This window comes from Podarcis filfolensis (assembly GCF_964270895.1).
Source record: "Podarcis filfolensis genome assembly, chromosome: 7".
NCBI lineage: Eukaryota > Metazoa > Chordata > Lepidosauria > Squamata > Lacertidae > Podarcis > Podarcis filfolensis.
Genome location: NC_139603.1, coordinates 50,466,171 through 50,488,730, shown reverse-complemented (window position 1 = coordinate 50,488,730; position 22,560 = coordinate 50,466,171). Strand labels below are relative to the sequence as shown.

At 41.2% G+C, this 22,560-nt stretch overlaps 1 protein-coding gene across 3 annotated transcripts in view; it reads right to left on the bottom strand.

The window, feature by feature from the left end:
* The window catches only part of ASXL3 (ASXL transcriptional regulator 3), a 104,822-nt gene that overhangs the window by 78,473 nt on the left and 3,789 nt on the right, over nucleotides 1-22,560 (bottom strand). For 2 of the 3 annotated variants that reach the window (XM_083622823.1, XM_083622824.1), the window contains exons 2-3: nucleotides 8,611-8,673; nucleotides 6,687-6,769 (exon numbers count right to left, since the gene is read on the bottom strand). In XM_083622823.1, the coding sequence (XP_083478949.1) occupies nucleotides 6,687-6,742 (56 nt within the window). In that variant the 5' untranslated portion in view covers nucleotides 6,743-6,769; nucleotides 8,611-8,673. The remainder of the gene's footprint in view (nucleotides 1-6,686; nucleotides 6,770-8,610; nucleotides 8,674-22,560) is intronic. The other variant, XM_083622822.1, reaches the window with a different exon arrangement.

The following is a 22,560-nucleotide window of genomic DNA, read 5'->3' as shown; positions in this document are numbered from 1 at the left end:
ATTGTGCATCACTTTAGACTTGCTTACACTGAATTGCATTTCTAAATATTAAGTCAGAGATGGGGAACCTATAATCTCATAAATGTTGTTGGATTCCAGTCTCCATCAGCCAGCATGGCCAATGGTCATCAATTATGAGAGTTATAGTTGGTTATTTTCACTGCCCTCTTCTGAACCTTTTCTAGCTCTAAAAGTAAAGGGACCCCTGACCGTTAGGTCCAGTCGCGGATGACTCTGGGGTTGCGGTGCTCATCTCGCTTTATTGGCCAAGGGAGCAGCGTGCAGCTTCCGGGTCATGTGGCCAGCATGACTAAGCCACTTCTGGCGAACCAGAGCAGCACACGGAAACGCCGTTTACCTTCCCGCCAGAGCGGTACCTATCTACTTGCGCTTTGTGCTTTCCCACTGCTAGGTTAGCAGGAGCAGGGACCGAGCAACGGGAGCTCACCCCGTCACGGGGATTCAAACGGCCAACCTTCTGATCGGCAAGCCCTAGGTTCTGTAGCTTAACCCACAGCGCCACCCACGTCCCCCTATGACCAATGTACATGCTCTTCTGAACCTTTTCTAGCTCTACAATATCCTTTTTAAGGTGCAGGAACCAAAACTGTACACAATATTTGAAATGTTGCATAATGACACTATCCTTCTGGCATTATCACATTCAGCATCCATCATGCCAGTACATTAGATGACCAATGTAATGTAAGGTAAAGGGTTAAGGACCCCTGGATGGTTAAGACCAGTGAAAGGCAACTATGGGGTTGTGGCGCTCATCTCACTTTCAGGCAAAGGAGCTGGCATTTGTCTACAGACAGCTTTCCAGGTCATGTGGCCAGCATTATTAAACCACTACTGGCACAGTGACAAGTGCCAGAGCTCACAGAAACGCCGTTTACCTTCCCAATGTAGCGGTACCTATTTATCTACTTGCACTAGCGTGCTTTCAAACTGCTAGGTTGGCAGAAGCTGGGAAAGATCGACGGGAGCTCACCCCATCTGAAGTATCCTAACTGCTGACCTTCCGATCAGCAAGCCCAAGAGGCTCAGTGGTTTAGACCACAGTGCCACCCATGTCCCCCTATGACCAATGTATGTGCACATGCAGTGCCTCCTGGAATGAATGATCTGGAATAGCTGCTCCTCTGCCTGTCCACTCAGTCAGAGGCCTTTTCCATTGGTACTGTCTATGACTCATTGGGAAAATGTGACTAGATGGGACAGTCAGACAGCCAAGGAGAACAAAAAGCAAGAATCACCACTGCCAGTACACAGCTCAGGATGATGAGAACCGATGGAGGGTAACACCACCCCCATCTCCTAGTATTTACCACCAAAGGCAGCTGCTTCACTCTGCATAATGGCAGGGCTGGTCCTGCATATTGCACAAGTCATTCCTCCCTCCCTCCGTTTTGACTTCAGTGTGTAAGCCAGTGGCATTACTCTTTGAGCAGAATGTGAATATGACATTCAACAACAGAGGTGTAGAAGCAATTGTTTCTCAAGGTTAATTTCTCCTTCCTCAAAAAACGGAATCTATTGCCTCAGGATTACTTAATATTCCCATATAGACAAATTCTAAGCTTGCATTCAGCGTGAAGCCGAATCTCATATCCGTGTTTTATGAAGCCAGTTGTACTATGGAAACCATAGCTTTCTTTGCATCCCTGTTTAAAGTCTTTCTGTAGGGCAGAAACAAGCCAAATAAAAAAAAACAAAAAAAAAAACCCTGTCCCCTTTCCCTTCATTGCATTTATTTCTTGAAAGTGTAACGCAGTTTTAATTTCCTAAAATTCTACACACATAATGCTTTCACATATCTTAATTAGCTCACGGGCTGCTACATTTTTGCTGTTTAAAATTTTAAGGGACTGATGTTGATGCATGGCACCTTTGGGACCGCTGTGGCCTAGTTGCGCCCTTCTGAATTTACGCCTGGGGCTATGAACCCTGCTGCCCCACACGCACACTACACACATGTGTCGGGGTGTGTGCGTGTGTGTGTAAACACACAGATATAGATAGACCAACAGATGGGTATGTGCTAGGCAAATTCTGCAGGAAGTTCTTGAAGATTTCATACACATAACACCGAGCAAACTGAAAGCTAGATTTTATCCTTCTTGCACAGCAGAGTTGTTTCCAGGCACATTCCAGTCAAGAGTCTGCCTAAACCCAGGCCTCCTTACAATCAGCTTTTTGATTCCCTCCTTACAATTCACTTTTTGAAGAAGCAAAACATTTTGTTCTGTAGCATTTTTCCTTTGAAATGCTACTTTCTGAGAGCTACCCAGTGCCCACAAAGACTGCCCCACTATAACGGGCAGCTTTGCTGTGCAAAGAAAACTGAATGGGATGCTGTGATTTGAATCAGGGATCCTCTTCCAGATAAGACTCTTGTAGGTTCCCTTGCTTGACCTTAGCTGTAGACATGCATCTCTAATACAACAACATGTCTTGCTGCATGGCCGTACTCCTCAGACAGACAAATGCTAACCTGTAGATTTCTGGCCAGCTTCTCAAGCTCATGTGCCTCATTTAAGGAACCGTATTACTGTTTTCCTTCCCTGCTGATAAGGGAATGGAATCAAAGAGGCTGAAGTGGGTCCAAGTAGACATCGACATCTACTTGCACCCACTTCAGTCTCTTTGATTCCAGTCCCTTTGTTTCATTTTTGCTCCTTTCTTCAGACGCATTTCTGAGCGAATGGCCCAGTACATCCTCAATATTGCTTGTCGGCTGCTCCAGATGGACTCCAGTGATTGACCTGAGCTTGTACTGGCTTTTGTTACTGAGGCAGATTCTAAGATCTTGTATTAATTTACAAGGGCCTTGGGTCCAAGATATCTTAAGGACTGTCTGATCCCTTATATCCCTGCCCAATCAATGAGATCTTTGGGAGAGTCTCTGTTGGTAGTCCACCAAGGGTCAGATGTACAACTCAAAACTACTAGAAGCTGTGTATTCAGTGTTGTGGAGCCAAGCCTGTGGAAATCTCTCCCAACTGAAATTAGACAGGAAACCTCTTTGGTCAACTTCAGGTGTATTCCAGCAGGCATTTTAATGTAGTTTGAATTTATGCTTGGCTTTATGATTAATTTTTAATTTTTATGCATACTACTTAGGAATGCTACTGATTAAGCAGCATATAAATGCCTTAAATAATATAATACAATAGTGTTCCTTTATTCACTCACTTTTTATATAGAATCCAGACAGAGATATGGATAAATAATTGTGTGCCACTGCTTCCTGCATTGGCTTCCCATTTTTTAAAATGCAATTGTAGCACCAGCCTATCCTTTGTAGACAGACAAAGGGCTATTGGACAAATCTTTCAAGGCTTTTGTACCTTTAATTAAATGTTTCCTGTTTGCAGGTTCTGCTGGCTTTATTGCTTCTTGTTAGGTGGAGAGTAAGATTACTGAATTGCCTCTTAATTACCTATTGAAACAGCTCTCTTGATTGTCCCTTATTATCGGTATCTGCAAAGGGACAAACTTTAATTACTTACCGTATATATTAGTAAATATTTTTCCATTTAATTATTATATTGCAAAATACTGCTCTTTTATAGAAATGAAAACTAGTAAAAAGTAACTAGGTGATTACAGCCTCCCCCAGCCACAGGAATGGAAACTGAAAACAGGAAGCATAATTCCACTGCCACACCCAACATGAAACAATTAAGTTGTCAGAACATGCAAACAGTTACTTCTAATTAATGTTGGAAGGGGTCTTTGTTTAACAGGACACTTATGAATAAACATCATAGAAGGATAGTGGCCATAGGCAAGGGGATTTTTGAATAATATAGCACTATTTAAAGTGCTGTGAAACCTCCATTTTAACCAGCTCATTGTAGAAAACCACTGCCTCAGCAGTGCTAAAGCACTCTAGTATAGCAACAACCTCATTGCTTCTTCAGTTCAAACATAAATCTCTCCATTCTATCTCGCCTTCAGAGTTATCTAGCAACACCATTTCTTAAAGTAAGTGCTGAACTTTACAGATACATTTGTATACAAGTTTACAACACAATAGTGCACTATAATACAATTCATGCAAGAGTAAACAGTTTTTCCTTTTACACTTGTCACTGGCAGTTTATGCGTTTCCACTGCATTGATTTTTATCTTTCATTTTTTACAGCACAGAATGGGCCATTTAAGCTAGCTGCAGTGTTTTTTTCTAGAGTCTTTTTCTTTGGGGAAAAAAAGTTAAAGGTTTCCTTTATTTCTAATTCCAATTAATTTGTTTTGTTTTGTTTTTTTGCCATTTTCCCACTACCCAATCTCTCCAATGGTACAATAATACAATAATCTGTGGGAATAAATATGATGAAGACTGTATAATCATCAAGGGGGCTGTTTTTAATTATGAATAATAATAACAAGAAGTCAGAGTTCAATTACTTCAAAAGACATAAGTAAGAAAGGAACAGCAGCGGAGAAGAGTTCAAAACAATTGAAATGATTGTACCACAACATTTGATTTTCCTGTCTACTTATTTATAACTCAGTAGCTACATTTTAATTATTATTATTTTTTGCTGAACTTTTCTTCTCCAAATTATTTGGCACTTGCACCAAGCATCTGTCTATACTGACTCTATTTTAAGACTCTTGGCACAATTTTATCTTTACTTCTATATATAACAACAGTGACTTCTTAGTGTTTAGTTGCCTTCTAGGAACTCACCCATTGTATTTTATTACACACACCTATACTGTATACAAGGAGAACTGCAAATGATCTGCATTCTTTCTTAGAAAGTGGTGCTATATGCCAAGTAAATGCAACACATTTTCTCTCTCTACCTCTCTCTGTTAATTTCTTCTGGTTAAAGAGGGAGGGAACTCAAGCCTTGAGAAGAACTGCCCAGAAGCGGTACAAAATAGGTTTTTCATGTAGGCCATCACTATTTACCCAGTGGCATCTCCAGACAGGACTGAGAAAGATCCAGATCTGAGCTGAGCTGTAGAAGGCTGCAGCCTATCAGAGCAGAGACTACTGAGTTGGATGGACCACGATTCAGTAGAAGACAGCTTCATATGTACTTCTCTGGCCCATGAATGGGGCAACACATACACACAAACTAAACTCTGCTGGCTTCAGCGAAAAGCTATAATGATTTCTGGAAGACATTAATTGCTATACACTTGAAGGATCACCCACTGTGGCTTGTAGGTAGTACAAAGTCTCTAGTAAGACTTTTGCAAACTGCTTTGTCTGAAATACAGGTTGTAAGCAACAGATGGACAGGAGACCCTCCTACCAACTTCAACTGGCAAGGAGGTGGTGATCCTTTCTTTACCAGGATCTGGAAGGAATCCCATATTCTTCCATATGTCTATAAAGCTTTGAACCCCTGTTCAAAGTAGCAGCCTACACTCAAATGGTGGGGAAATGGTTGGGTCTGCTGGCACCTGGAGCAGCAGCCTGGGTCTCAACTCAGAGGTGCTAACCTCCAGCAGCACCAAAGGATAATCCAGGCCCCCATATCATGCCAAAGGCTGAGTCACAGCCTAAACCCAGCAGAGCAAAGGCTCTGGAGTCTGAGACCACAAGAGGCAGGCCCTCTGGAGTCTGTAACCTCTGAGCCTGCACTCCATGAGAAACTGACTGCCTCCACATCTGAAGCTCACATTCTCAATTCAGCACATCAACACAGACAGCACACATTTAAAAAAAAACTTGCCAGAAAGGAGGAGTTCTAGGCTCCAAGCAATCTGGCCCTGTGAGCATAAAAGCTTTTCAGTTTACTCTTGACTTCTTTGGAGCAAGTTGTTCACTCGGAGCTATCCTTGGTGCTGCAGCTAATGACCTGTCTTGCTTCAGCATGCCCTGTGCCAAGGAAAGGACAGGACAAACACTCACATCGTTTTTATATGAAGTTGGCTTTGCTGGCTATGCACAAGTAGGGCCAGTAGTTCCATGAGAGAAACTGGGGCAAATGTATCAGGCAGCGAATGTAAAGGATTAGCACTATATGGGCTCCTGCTCACTAATCTCACTCACTGGCTACTGTTGAGGCTGCTGCAGCCACACAAAACTCTTACAGGGCTTTCCACCTCTGTCCTGTAGAAGGGCCACAGCTCATTGGTAGAGTAGTTGCTTGTAAGCAGAAGTTTCTAGCATTTCCACATAAAGCTAAGGGAGACTCCTGTCTGAAACCCTGGACAGCTTCTCTCAGTCAGTGTAGACAATGCTGACCTAGATGTGCCATTATTAGTCCACTTCCTACATTCCTCTCAGTCTTGCTCTTAGCAACAGGGGTCCTTTCTCAGAGCAAAGCAATCTGAGCATGGTGGTCTGGGAGAGTGTTTGTGTCATTGATTTGCTATGGTGGCTAGAAATTCTGTTTTAAAATTAGTTTAAATGTACAAAAGTGGCAGAATGTTAAAAATGGCCTAAGTGTTGACTACATTGGAATCTGGTATGGTGACAAAATAAATGCTTCTCCAGCCCAATGTATAAGATTGCAGCCATATTGTCCTTTCTGATTTCCCCTTCTAATATCTATTTATTATATATTTAGGTTTCCTCTGTAATCATAGGCTCAAACACAGAATGCTATTTACTGCATTACGAACAACATGCCAACCTCAATTTAGATATTTTCCTTAAATTTTGTTATTGTAAAGGCAAATATTGTAACGGCAAATATCATATAAATACTGACCTTGTTTCTTTCAGCCCTTCTTTCTGAATAACTTCCAATATCTGCTTTGCAGTCATTGGTGAGTTGGGATGTTTTTCCAGTGCCTAAAAAGAAATATATGTGTAAGAAGGTAAAAAATCATTATTGCATACATTTAAATGATTGTGTCATTGATCATGCACTTTGCATAATGCTGTGTAAAAAGTGGGAAGTTGTCGTGTCAAGACTGGGGTCTTTTATCAACTGCCGAACAAGCACCTTAGCTAACAACAGGTTTAAACTGATAATCATGGGTGAAAACCTCATAAAATGCACAGGAAGACTCTTACATGACAGAGAACTAGAAGAACAAGTCCTATTATTTATTATTACAAATGCAAGAAACAATTTCCTGTAAGGGGGGGAGAGAAGGGAGGTAAATCTTGCTACTGTTTGGACTGTTTATTGTCACTAATAGTGCACTTTCAGGGAACCCTTCCATTTGCAGAGCTCTTAGAAGAACATGATAGGTTTCAGAATGTTAAAGAATGAAAAATTCTTAACATGGGTGGAAAATGAAGCGTCAGAAACCATCATAATTGGTTGCTGAAATATACTTTCCAGTTCAGCTAAGTTTTCCACTCCTTTGCCTTTTATGAAGTCCCAATTAATATTCTTCCATTTTGTCTAACTGGTATGAAGGCTTCTGCCTCTTTTACTATCCTTCTAGTTGGTATCCTCCTCCATATTTTTCTTCTTAGTCATACTTCCAGTCCTAGGAATTCGATCAACCAAGTACAGAAAATGGTGACAGCACATAGACTGTATCTAAGGATATTACCAACTTAGCACTATTATAACTTGCCTTTCTACAGTGAGAAATAGGCAATTAGCTCATCATCCATACCCAATCACTCCTAAGCTGCTCTCCCGGGAATGTCATGACAATCATTAGAACAGCTGCCCACCAGGAATAAATGGTGTCATACCAAAAATTACTGAACATTAATAACTGGAGAAGAGGTCAGGGATTTCTTTAAACAAGTACTATGACTTCCCAATTACTCAAGGAAGTGCTGCTAATCCACCACAATCACCATATTCCAGATGTCATGTCTGTTGTCCCTGCATGGCAGGAGATGCAGAATCTGTGTTCCTCCCATCATTCCTGATCATTAGCCATGGTGACTATTGCTGATGGGAGTTGGAACGTACAGGTCCTCCACTGCTGCCCTAGTATAACAATTTTACAAAGATGCATGCCAATCATGCTGAGCTTTTGCAAGTATGTCATGTTACAATACAATGAATTGCTAAGGCTGCAAATGCAATTCTCCAGCAACAGCTGTGCTCCAAAACTTGAAGATCAGAGACCAAAGAAATTGCAGATGAAAACAATACTTCACCCTTAATATTGGCTGCAGTAAAAGCCCCCCCACCCCACCAAAAGGAGTCTCATTCCATTCAGATATATAAAGCTACTCTTTTATTTTTCAAAATTTCTTGTTCTCCCCTTTTCAACTCACAAGACCACATACCAGTCCACTGCCCATCATAGTATCCCATCACAGTTTGGATCCTTACCCATAAAAGGAGTGAAATCCAGAGATTAAAAACCACACAGAAGCTTTGGGAGCCAAACCATACTTCCAAAGAAACAAATTTCAGATAAAATGAAACAAAACAAAACACAAAAAAGGTTAGTTGCAGATTGGGCAGTAAGCATATAAAGTGGATTTAAGACCTCAGTAAAATTTTAAAAGATAAAGCTTTATTTAAAAAAAAAACAAGAAGAAGGAAGATGAAATGGAGGATAAGGCAAGAAGAAAGAAACTCAAGCTGAACTGGAAATATTCCAGAGTTTAAACTGAATAGACTTCAAAATGGTCATGAAGGGGAGGGAACTATACTGTACTGGACAAGGCTATGAAGGATATTGGGTACACTCGAAGGTGGGGTTACTCACTGTGGAGGACTCCCTGTTTCTCTTCCCGCGTATGGGCCCTCAGCACACCTGGGCAGCTCCTCCCTGAAATTGAGAGAATTTGGGTAGCCCTGTCCCCTTCTCTATGACATCACAGCCTATTCTCTAGAGGAAGTTGTAATGTGAGGTGTTACAGCACATTTGGATGGAAAGGGAAAGGCAATCTCATGTCCACCTTGACCATGAAAAAGGGAGAAGTAGGGTAGAAGCTGCACTGAACTGGTGCAGGAAACAGTGGGTAGACACAGGGATGGACACAGAATAGCATCATTACAAAAGACACAGCACAAAACAAAAATCAAGCTGACAAAGCGACACACACAGCACACAGATTTTGATCAAACAAGGCAGCATTACAGCCACTACAGTAGGAAACAAACAGGGCAGGACTCAATAGTATCCCAGGATGCACAAGGGCTGAATATGAAAGAGCAAATTAATAGCTTGCTGCGTCAATTACTTGTTATTGCATACACTAGTGTGGGCAGGAGGTTCAAATATCTTGCTGAATTGTGAATTTTATTCATCCAATCCTTAAAAAAAAGTTTCCACATACACCCATGCCAAAGAAAAAGAGAGAGAAAGGGGGAAGCATTGCTTTCCCACAGCAAGAGCCATTTATTGATTCTGAACATTTTAAAATACAACCTGGAGTCATGTAGTTTCTTTGGAAAGAACAAACGTTACCCAGTTTGTACGTAATGCTAAGCCAAATCTTAGCTCAAATATAGGAGTGTGCAGATTCTTGGAGAGGAGATCATACACTGCCCTCTTCTCCCAGTCCTCTTGCTACCAAGGTATTCCAGACTAAGCCCAGACAAACCATAAGTTATAACCAAATTTTGTTTGGTTTGCAGCTCATTGTTTTATCAGAAGAAGATGACATACTCAGACAAACCATGGCTTAGTCTCATATGGTGAGGCAGCAGGTAAACCACTGGGAACCCTTCTGGGAATCTTCCTGGGAACCTGCATACTCACATGTTCACAAAAAAAACCATGGTTTGCTCAGTGTTGTGTATAATCTGAGCCAACTCATAGAATTCATTAAGTGAGACAGCTTTTTAAAGAGAACTGAAACATCTATGTAGCTTAATAAGATGCTTATGAAAGAAAATAAAAGCTTAAGACATTTCAGTGACATTTCAAACGGTGTTGAAGTGGACATGATAGACCAGGACAATATTGGTCAGATGTCTGATAAATAATCTACTAAAAGTGACAACACTTCCTACCTCCCCCTTTCCAGCACCCTTTCCCTTCAATTTTATTGAATCTAAAATGAGGAATGACAAGCTAAGATGCAACACATTAGACTATAAAAACTGGTGAGATAAAGAAAACGTTGCCCTACATTTAGTAAAACAGAGTGAAAAAATATGCACCCCCCACTTTTAACCACTGGGGGGGGTGACGAAATGCCAGGTGGCACTCACCACGGGGCCTGCAGCACGCCCGAGCCAGGGGTCTCTCCTGGGAGAGACGCAGTGGCTTGGGCACATGCAGGGTCCATGCTGCCCAAACGGTCCACCCACTGCCTCCCCGCCCCCCAGCTGTAGGGCAGCTGAGTGCAAGGAGGCAAGCAGACTCCAGAGGCCCCGTGGTGCACCCTGCCCCTCCCTGGGCATGCCGCTCCAGGCGCCCGAGCAGCTTTCTCTGCCGCTGTCTATAGTACAGTGTACTACATTAAGTAATTCCTGAAACTTCAAGGATGTCCCTACCAAAAGACTCATTAGGTTTCAGACCTTTCTTGAAGAACTAGAGGAACCACAGTGGAGAACAAGGACTACAAATGCAGGGCACCTTATATTTCAGCCACAAATGCACTGCCATGGCATTGCTGCTGAACTGTAAGAGTTTGGTTCTTGTACCAAAACTCTTATATTCAACCTCAGTAGACTTTATTACTTGGATGTTTAGCCTATTCTCTCCTGAAAGTCATATATCAGGAAACAATTAGCAGCATGCTTATCCAAAGCCAAACACAACATCTCATACAAGAAACAGAAGAGATACTAAAAGAAAAACCCTGCCAACTCCCCAATCACCCCCACAAAAATGTTCACATAGAAGAAGAAAAGATTTTATATTAATTCCAGAAGAAATTCAGTGTATGACCACAGGAATCTGGGGCGAGGGTGGGGAGGGGATTTGAGAACAGACTGCTGCCATTCAGAAGTTACCACTGAGATGTCACTTTAGTATGGGAAACAAGGAAGAGGTCAGTCTCAAAGGTATATTGGGTTCAAGTTGTTTAGGATTTCAGAAATTTAAACTAGCATTTAGAAGTGTGGGCCAAATACCATATGAAGTCAGTGCAGTTTCTGAAGCAACAGGGCAATGTGCTCCTGCCAAATTAGGGCAGCTGTGTTCAACATTATCTGAAGCTTCTGAAGAGTCTTCAAGGGCACTCCCCACATTAAGAACTTTGCAGTCATCAAATCAGAAGGCATCAAATGCATTAATGATGGTGCTGAATACGACAAAAAGGGTCACAGGCTACTAAATCAGAGGATGCCTACAAAAATTATTTCCATATGCTACTACTTCCTGAAGATTAAGGACAGCAATGGAATCAGGAGTACAGTGGTACCTCGGGTTAAGAACTTAATTCGTTCTGCAGGTCCGTTCTTAACCTGAAACTGTTCTTAACCTGAAGCACCATTTTAGCTAATGGGGCCTCCCGCTGCTGCCGCGCCGCCAGAGCACGATTTTGTTCTCATCCTCAAGCAAAGTTCTTGACCCGAGGTACTATTTCTGGGTTAGCGGAGTCTGTAACGTGAAGCATCTGTAACCTGAAGTGTCTGTAACCCGAGGTACCACTGTACAGCAAAGTTCACCTGAGTGGCGGGTGGGGGCTGCTAGCTGATCATGCACAGAAATTGCAGAATATATTACATCTCTAGATCACAGAATGTAGAGGTCATCGTTTGTAATCATTATAAAAGTACACGTGTATATATCACACCTTTACTCTTCCGCATACGTGTTAGCAGGGGACACAGTCCTTTTGTTGTCTATTTTCCTCTGCATTTTCAGTGGAGAAATAATATTCATTCTTGGCTTTCTACAAATTCACCTAAAGTTAAGCTAACACATCCGTAGTTTACTGTATAGTTTTTAAAATAAAAAATATAGTCTACAGAGATCTATGGATGAAGGACGGTATACAAATTTTAAAAATAATAATAAATAGCAATTGGGGGAGTTTCCACCCCTGCAATATCAAATAATGCCCTACTATATGCCCTATTTTGGTGTTCTGTTTACTCACTTGTGAACAAACAGATGAAGGAGAGTGGTGGAGTACTACTAAGCACCACCCATTAAGATGCGTGACTTTCACCCTCTTTTCAGTATTCCACAGATTTGAGGGTGAAGGTCTGAAGCAGGAAGCCTCTTCCATCCATGGAAGTTCCTTGTGCTGTACAGAAGAACCATGATTGTACAGAATTCTAAATCACATGGGGAGCCGGGGCAAGCAGGATGCGGCTCCCTGCTTCAGACCTTTGGCTGGGGCTTGTGAAGGGTTGAAAGGTGGACCAAGAGGGTTGGGTCTTGGCAGTGTGCCCCCACTCCCCCTTCATGCATTTGTTTACACATGTACAAAATGAACGTCCAAACAGGGCTTGTGAGTTCTTTTGTTAGAATAGCAATTCTGGACTGGGGTTACTCACTTCATTCATAAAACATGACATGTTCTGTGTCTTGATCAATTCTAGCAGGAGTATTGCTAGTGAACTGTGAAGAAAGACTTAATTTGAACACCTCAGAAAATACTGATATCCAAGGCATGTTTGCTGTCTATATGAAAAGCCTAATTTACATATGAAAAGAGTGAGGAGAGAAATTGAAACTAGGAGAAGGAAAGCTTCTTCCTGTTATTAATAATGATAATAATAATAATAAAATGTTTCATTTTTCATTCTCACGGGCATTAGCCAGTATATTTGGGGACCATGAGAAGAAAATAGGCAGATCTGCTCACAAAGAAATGAAATCTTTGCCTCAGTTGCCAAACATCAGTTGCCAAAAGGATGTTGTTCTATTTTGGAATACCAGCGGGAGGGAATACTTTTGGTTTCTCTCTTCATAACATACAACATGAATGCTAGACAGTTGTTGGAGTGATCCAGATGCAGACCTGGCAACTGCTCAGGCTATGATGTTCCCAGACCCTCGAGATAAAAGGAGCAGGGTTCACAATCACTCTGGACTCCCTTTCTTCCTTTTGCCTGGTCCAAGTATTCTCTGGGCATCCAAAATGAGACAGAGGTGCCTGCAAATGGCCAGTTTTTTGTGGGAGGGATCTGAGCACAAAACAAAAATTTAGAGACCCTTCCACATGTATAATATGTAGGGCTAGAGCTGCTGTTTTCCCACAGATTCTTCGTATGGTTGCACTTCTGCTTGTCTCATCTTGTGAGACAAACATCTGGGTTTCATCTCAAACCAGATGTGTTGAGTTAGGCTGCACCATGATTCTGCTTACTATGGAAGCCTTACCCCTGATGTCTCAAAAGCACAGACCCACTGTTCTCCCCTCTCTTCAGAATCTTAGGGTGTCTTCTCTCTAATTCCTATACCCTCGAGCCACAGCACCATTAAGTAATATAATCGTAACACTGTATCACCAGTCAATTATATTTGTTTGCTGACTCAGACCAAATCTATTACTTAAAAGTATTCCAGAAACTAAATATGACAAGTCAGGGTTCTGAGCTAGAGGCACGAGCGGCAAGATCACTCCCCACATACACAGATGCTCTTGCTAGCTGTCAGTGATATTTTTTGCTGCGTTTGTTAAATGTTATAATGGTTAGTGTCATAACAAAGATCAGCCATCATGTTATGACATTTATCTTCATAAATGAGGAGAGGAAGGGCATCTGCAAGTTATTCCATTGCTTGCTATGAGACGATTAATGTCATAGGAGATAAATCAGCATCTACAGTACATGAAATGAGAGACAGCATCCCAAAGCATAGCCATACCCTCTAAGTAGCTATGTTTTCAACCAATGCATTATCCACAAACACACAGCTGTGAACTACTCAAATTAGTTCTCAAGCAGGAATAAAAGTAGCATCTTCATTTTTAAAAAGTCAATGTATATTGGCTTTGCATGATTATGCAGTTCAGCTCTTTTATCTCTTCATGCCTCTTCCAACCTTTTAACTGTTTTTTGTCATAGAAATGAAGGCCATTAAGATGTATCATTCTAAGGATCCTAAATAACAAAACATGCATCACTCTTGGTGTAGAATGGCATGGCCCATAAAACATGGGCAAGGGCTGCACATTTTGGGAAGAAATCCACCTACAGCCAGATTCTAAATGTGTTGATGAATATAAATGCTTATGAAGATAGAAGAGAAGTTAGCATGCAATGCATCCACACTAGTATTTTTCTAGGATTGGATTGATAATTTAAAAGGCACTATATGATTTTTTTTAAAATCAAAAAATCTCAAAGGGTTAATCTGGTGTGTACATTAAGTGTGTAACTGCATTTCCATCTCTTAATATTTCAAAACTGTAGAGGGGCCAGGGCACAGATTGAGATCACAACACTAAGTGTGTGTTACTTTTTCCACCCACATGACTTTTTGTACACATTTTCTGAATTAATTCCCCCCCCTTCCCCCCAAAAAGCTGTTATTTGCCTTACACTGGAACTGCTATGGGCCCAAATAGTAGATTTCCTTATGAAGCAAATAGTAGTGTAGAGCAGAAATTACATGAGGCACCTTAACTCTCCCTTCCCTGTACCACAGCCCTAATTCAGATCATGGTCCCTGCTCCTATTTTTAAAAAATCAACTCTTTGGCAATTTGATCACACATTTAACGTATCCAAGACCAGGAGCAGAAGGAAGCAGCATTTCTATTATAAAGTTTGTTTTCTGTTTTTTTTTTTTAATGCACTGTTTCATTATGTTTTATGTTGATGGTTTCTAAGGGTGTAATCTACTTTGACTTTTCTCCTTGTGTGGAATATTAGAATACAAATCTTGCGCAATAAACTACATATAATACTTTGCACCATCCCCGGAACTCGTGTGTGGTGGAGGTGCTTTTTAGAGAAGGGCTAAAGCTCTGTAGTAGATAGAGCACATGATCTGCATGCAAAAGGAAGGTTCAATATCTGGCATCCTCAGAAAGGACTGGGAAAGATTCCTGTCTGAACTGGGGCATAAAGCAGGGCAGATTCAAATTCCTTCCCCCTCTTTCCAATCAGAAGTCCATGGGGGCTTACCCCTGGGGTTTTTGGGGGGGCTGATCAGAGTGTTTCCTGTGATCCCTCATTCATGTTCTTTTAATCATATGGAAAGTCCACAGGATCCAACTCATTATCTTTGCTTTCAGGTTGCCAGCCTCCAGCTATGGGACAAATGTGAACTTAGCCAGCTAATGAGACATCATTATTTTGCTCTAGTTATCCCCCTTACCAGGATACCTCCTCCTTTAGCTTAAAATACCACAGGGTGTCCTACCCCATTTAACTGAAAATGGTTCACTACAAGAATGTTTGAGGACTACTGTTTCAAAAAGAGACATACCTACAGCAGCATCTCACAAATCTATACCGAAGAAATAGGACATGATCTGATTATTTTCTGGAAGGTGAGATTTACCCAGTAAAGATCTAGAGCGCATATACAGCAAAATTCAATGGGCCTGCTACTTACATGTCACATTTCAGATTAAATATCTACAAAGCATCACAAACCAAACTCAATTATTATAAAACAGGAATTTCTGTCTTTCTTCAGCTATGCATTGTAAAGAAATAACACACATACTACCATGCCAAACAAGTACAAAGATAGCCTTACAAAACAAATCTGAGGAAACCCTGAGGCAAAAAATGCAATAATAAAATAGAGTACAGCTCTTCAAAGCTGCCTTGATTACGGATCAAAGAGAAAGGCCATCAAAACCTCCTAAAGCAGCAGCGTTTCTACATGTCTAAAAGAGAATTAACTTAGAACAAATATGGAAATAATGGAAGGTCTGTGTTAAGCCAGCCACAAAGAAGTCCTTAGTGTAGTTAAACAAAGTCAAATCAAATCCCTATTTTATAACAGCATGAAACTCTTTTACAATAGTTTAAATTCTATTTATAGTAGCAAGAGTCAACACTTGAGATAAAAGTCAAAGGGATTAAAGTCAAAGCTCTAGCTATACATAAGTTATGATACTGATTTTTGGTGTCGTTTGTGGCCTTCAAATATGAAGACACAGCGTGAAATATTCCCTCACTACTATATGATTTAGTTCAACTGTACTATCTCAGCAAAACAGAGAAGGGAGGAAATTGCATTTGGGTTTGAAAAAGCTAGATATGTTAACTGGTAAATGTGCCGGTCTCTGTCTCTCTGTCTTGCAGTTAGTGCTTCTTTTTTTTTTTTTTAACTGCTTATCAGCCATAATGGGTATCTTTAAGTTACAGGTTACTGTAATTTATTCATGAATGAAAATCACATGCTTTCTGCTGTGTTGCACGGAATGTTGCTCATGGTCTACTGAAGGAGATACTATTGTTAGTATGTGCACCAAGATTTGCCACAACTGAGCACAGTGCAAGGATAGATCTCAAGGTGTACAAATAAAGTGTGGTGGGCAGAGGTGGAAGCACATGCATGCATACAGCCATTCATGCTTTGTAGATCTTTATTGCTCTACCTTGTAGGGATAGATAAGTTCACTGGACGTCCCCCAACCCATTTCCCCTCTTTTCTTCCTAAATTGCTAATCCACTCATAGCAAAAACAAATACAAATACAACCCCCAACCTAGTTTTAACTCAAACTGTAATTCTTCATTATCATCTTCAACATGCTACTTTGAATCAAGATTTATTCCAGATCTTTGATTAGGTTATCCATGCCTTTTCCTCTTCATACATGCCCCATGTGAATGGGGAAAGAAGCAGTTATTGCAATCTAGGTATACCCTGACCCATGTCACTGAGCAGCTGGGACTGCATATGTCTGTTTTAAAATGGCTGCATTACAGTGTGATGCAGAATTAATCTGCAATGAGCTTTTATTTTATTTTTTGAAAAAGTGCTTTTGGGGGGTAAAAAAACCCCATAGACATACAACATGGAATTTCCCATAACTGATATTCTTCATTTGATGGATACACTGTCAATAACACTATGACTTCCTTAGGCTTTCTACTTCCTATGACAATGATTTGTTGTCTCCATATTCTGCTGCTTTTGTTCCTGGGTTGTTCTTAACCATTTTTGTTCACCATTTTTAATCTTTTATTGCAATTCTGATTTTTAACCACCTGGGGAACCCCTGTGTTGAAGAGGTAGAACAAAAATCTGTGAAACAAACAAATATCAAAGATGCTGAAAGATACTTGGGAAGATGAGACAACAAAAGAATGTTTGGACACCAATAACTTCAGATGTTGATGTCTTGACAGTAATTGCTGCTGTCACCATGTACTCAGAAACCAACATAAGTAACTCCAGAAGGTACTAAACTGATCCTAAGCTGAGGAGCTCAAATACATACTAGTGTGGTGTTTACATGCAAACATTGTTTCTTTTTCACTTACTGGAGAATATTAGTAGTGCAGGTTTTTACCTATAAAGCGTTTAACAGTCTGGGTCCTGGGTGTCTGAACATTCATCTCCTGCATAAACATGCCCTTCCACTACTATTGGAAACCTTCATATTGATGCCCCCCACCCATCTCTGCGGCCTTCTTAAATGAGCAATGCAAAGAAATAGAGGAAAACAATAGAATGGGAAAAACCAGAGATCTGTTCAAGAAAATTGGAGATATGAAAGGAACATTTCGTACAAAGATTACCATAATAAAGGACAAAAGTGGTAAGGACCTAACAGAAGCAGAAGATATCAAGAAGAGGTGGCAAGAATACACAGAAGAATTATACCAGAAAGATACGGATGTCTCAGACACCCCAGGTAGTGTGGTTGCTGACCTTAAGCCAGACATCCTGGAGAGTGAAGTCAAATGGGCCTTAGAAAGCACTGCTAATAACAAGGCCAGTGGAATTGATGATATTCCAGCTGAACTATTTAAAATTTTAGAAGATGATGCTGTTAAGGTGCTACACTCAATATGCCAGCAAGTTTGGAAAACTCAGCAGTGGCCAGAGGATTGGAGAAGATCAGTCTACATTCCAATCCCAAAGAATGGCAGCGCCAAAGAATGCTCCAACTACCACACAATTGCACTCATTTCACACGCTAGCAAGGTTGTGCTTAAAATTCTACAAGGCAGGCTTAAGCAGTATGTGGACCGAGAACTACGAGAAGTGCAAGCTGGATATCGAAGGGGCAGAGGAACCAGAGACTAAATTGCAAACATGCCCTGGATTATGGAGAAAGCTAGAGAGTTCCAGAAAAACATCTACTTCTGCTTCATTGACTACCCAAAAGCATTTGACGGTGTCGACCACAGCAAACTATGGCAAGTTCTTAAAGAAATGGGAGTGCCTGATCACCTCATTTGTCTCCTGAGAAATCTCTATGTGGGACAAGAAGCTACAGTTAGAACTGAATATAGAATAACTGATTGGTTCAAAATTGGGAAAGGAGTACGACAAGGCTGTATATAGTCACCCTGCTTATTTAACTTATATGGAGAATTCACCATGCAAAAAGCTGGACTGGATGAATCCCAAACCGGAATTAAGATTGCCGGAAGAAATATCAACAACCTCAGATATGCTGATGACACAACCTTGATGGCAGAAAGTGAGAAGGAATTAAAGAACCTTTTAATGAGGGTGAAAGAGGAGGACGCAAAATATGGTCTGAAGCTCAACATCAAAAAAACTAAGATCATGGCCACAGGTCCCATCACCTCCTGGCAAATAGAAGGGGAAGAAATGGAGGCAGTGAGAGATTTTACTTTCTTGGGCTCGATGATCACTGCAGATGGTGACAGCAGTCATGAAATTAAAAGATGTCTGCTTCTTGGGAGAAAAGCAAGAAAAAGTTAAAACTACGGTTTTCCCAGTAGTGATGTATGGACGTGAGAGCTGGACCATAAAGAAGGCTGATTGCCGAAGAATGGATGCTTTTGAATTATGGTGCTGGAGGAGACTCTTGAGAGTCCCATGGACTGCAAGAAGATCAAACCGATCCATTCTTAAGGAAATCAGGCCTGAGTGCTCACTGGAAGCTGAGGCTCCAATACTTTGGCTACCTCATGAGAAGAGAAGACTCCCTGGAAAAGACCCTCATGTTGGGAAAGATGGAGGGCACAAGAAGAAGCGGACAACAGAGGACGAGATGGTTGGACAGTGTTCTCGAAGCTACAAACATGAGTTTGACCAAGCAGCAGGAGGCAGTGGAAGACAGGAGTGCCTGGCGTGCTCTGGTCCATGGGGTCACACAACTAAACAACAAAGCAGCTAAAAGCAAAACCATTTATGTAATGGTGCCAGACCTTGGAACACCCTTCCCAGTGATTGTTTACCAGGCACCAGAGGCGGTTTTAGGGTAGTTTGGCTGCACTGGGCACCACAGGGGGGCACCGCAACAATGATGTCAAACAGATCACAACAGTCGGGTTGGGGGGTGGGATTTAGAGCTGCACAGGGCACCACTGAAATTTGAGAGCCCCAAGTCCACCACTGCAGGCACCTACATTGTTATTGTTTGGCACCAGGTTAGAAGCATTTTTGCTGTATGGGGCCTTTGCTAAAACCTGCTTACTTATATTTTGCTCCTACTGCTGCTTTTAGTATAACTTTTCTTTATTGCTCAGTGTTTGGTCTTACTGTCACTTTTCAGAACTGCAAGCCACACTGAGAATTAAAGAGAACAATGAATTGTAAATCTGTTAAAATCTACTGCCCTAGGGAAAGTCAACCAATTAGGGTGTAACCACACAGTATGTTTGCCCACACAATTCTAGTCTGGTGCCTTAGCAAAATGCCAAAAGAGCAGAAAGCAATCCACAAGGAAAGACATGATGATGTGTAGAGCTACTCCTTCCTTCAAGCAGCCTATTTGGTCAGCACACAACCCATAATTCTCTGAAACGCTCAATCAATATAGATTGTGCAGGGTGCCATGTGGCTGACATTCTCCTTGCACCAATATGGCCTCTCCCCCCCTTAACCATCCTATGCAAACACAGACAGCGTAAGGCACCAATCTATTTTATATTTTAAATGCTATTTCATGGACACAGTTCAGTGGATTGCACATAGTCAAGTTTTAGTTATGTATTCAAACTGATTGCCTGAGTCAGCATATACAGGTTAACCTTTTAAAACACTATAGATTGCCCATAAAATATTGTATGGAATGGAAAACAAGTATGATTGCTCAGCAGCTTTATTAAAAGCTGATTATCTTAACATGAACATTACCCCCGTCAGAATGTCTAGCTTATACAAGGGTTACTCACTAGGTAGACCCCCTTTCCAAACAAAAGAAAAAAACCCTACAGCTGCCATTGATCTCACTCACCACTCTACCTGACACCTGTTCTCTGCCTATTCAAACAAATGGTACAATTGAACAGAAGCAGTACTGGCATGCATCATGTTGATGAGTAGGGAATGGATAATACATACTAGAGCACATGACCTGTGCCAGTATTCTCTCTGCCTGTTCGCTCATTCAGCTGTTTCTCTCAATAGCATAGTTGGTGGTATGTTGGAAGAACATGAGTAGGTAAGACAATCAGCCAGCAGAGGCCAATTGTCTCACTCTTAATGCCAGTCAAATGGACAACCTTCCATTCCCTCACAGAAATTGGACTTTGAGCTGTTTCGTACTTTTGGCAACTGAGCATTCTGAGTCACACACTAGCTCACCAATGACAGATGCTTCATAATTCTTAGAAAGATAGGGTGCGCAATAGTATGTTTGGGATGTACAGTGTATGATGTTTCCAAAGCATTCAACAATACAAATTGAAGGATGTTTGCCTGAAAGAATAAAGTGGAGCCGAGCACCACTTGATGAATTAACATATGAGGAAGGGACAATAGAGAATCAGAATGCCATACAGAATACTTCAAACTAATGGTTATGAGAATATCCTAAGGACCTTTAGCCTCAGATGTTCAGGGAAATAATTTTAAAAGCTTCTCTACGTGATCCAGAGATTCATATTGTACAAAAAAACCCCAAAACCTAACACCCCCAAACCCAAGGAAGAACACTTTGTTTAAAAACAGACCACCTCTGATTCTCCTTTTTGAGTACAACCAGAGAGCAAAACTGTCTTTGTACAAAAAGTAAGGCCTGCTGCACTTAATATACATGTCTGGTGTATGTATTTACAGAATATATTAAAAGGTTTTTGTCCCCTAGAAGAACTGAGGCTTGAAACACATTGGGATCTTTCATAAATATTAGTTTACGTAAACATGTTGGATTTCCTCCCCCTTTTGTCATCCTGTTGAGCTCTGATTCTTTCATGCCTTAGGAGTTAAAGGTGAAGCTAATAAGAATAAACATTAGGGTTATGTATTATTATTCTAGCCAGCAATCAAACACATTTGTTGAACAAGTAGAAAGAACATGCCTGCCTGCCTTATATCAAGTCAGAACATTCACCAATCTGGGTCAGTATTGTCTATGGACTGACAGTGGCTCTCCAGGATTTCAGACAGACATCTTTCCTAAACCTACCTAGAATTGCCAGTGTTTAAACCAAGAGTCTCCTGCATGCAAAGCAGGAGCTGTGCCCACTGAGCTACAGCCCCACCCCAAGTAAATATATGAGTGCCTATAATTTTTGCCTCAGTTCTGGTATACACAAAATGGAATTAATAATTCAAATAAAGCTGTAAAGCTAAGCCTATTTTTATCTGCAATGCACTGATACTATTTCAAATAGCACAATGGAAAAGAGAATAAAAGGGAAACATTTATTAGTCAATGGGAGGTGTAGTGCAAACAATACATCAGGCTACAAACAGAATTAATGTTCAACAGTTGTCCAATTTGCATAAGAGATCCTGCAGGAAAATCCTGCATATTAAAATATGTTTTAAAATGTATATGCATAGCCACACTTCAAAAGGCAGTTATACCTGCACTGACAACCTTAACTACCATTTCTGAGTACTCTACATCCTTTTACACTCTAATAGCATACGATGGCTTTATACTGAGGGATGGCATTGCTACAATGAATGGTTTAAATATTTGTGTTACTCTGCCCTGCCCATGGCAGATTAAGCATTTGGTAACTCAGTACTCATGGAATTCTGTAGTGTGAACATTGATCAAGCTATCACAGGAGTCATTGCTTGAGAACATATTAGGTCTCAACTGTTTGCTTGTCACTGAAATTGATTCAGTAAGGCCAGAAATAAAATATTGATGAATCCCAAGAGAGCAAAATAACAAACTGGTGAAATGCTTACCAGTGAACACTTTGTGGCGTCACCATGCTTTGAGAGATCTCAGATTAAACTCTAATTCAACTACTATACCTGAGCCAATGGAAGCGATGATATGTGTTCTATCTAAAGCATTGTATATTAAGGATCTTGCCTTTGAGTCAAATAGGAGATCAGATTGTTAAATTCCATGTAACGCACCGCTGTTTAGAAGTCCACACCACATTATTTGTTGTTCTGTAGATTCAAACTAACCTCGGAATAGAAGATCACTAGGTATTTTGTTGCAGGCAATGCATTTAGACCCAAATTTCAAACCTGACTGGCAGCAGTAGATATACTTCTGCAGGGCCAGAGGCAAGGTGAGGTGATGGACTCAGGCAGATCTGGCCGGAAGGGTGCACTGCTTGCTGCCGCTCTGCCTTCTCCTGTGCCATGGGTGGGCCCTACCACTACCCCTGGCAAGGGGGCACCCACAGAGGAGGCAGCGCCAGGGGTGATGTGGTGGCACGGCATGCCTGTGGAGGAGGAGGGGGCAGGGCAGCATGGCATGGTGGAGCAGTGTT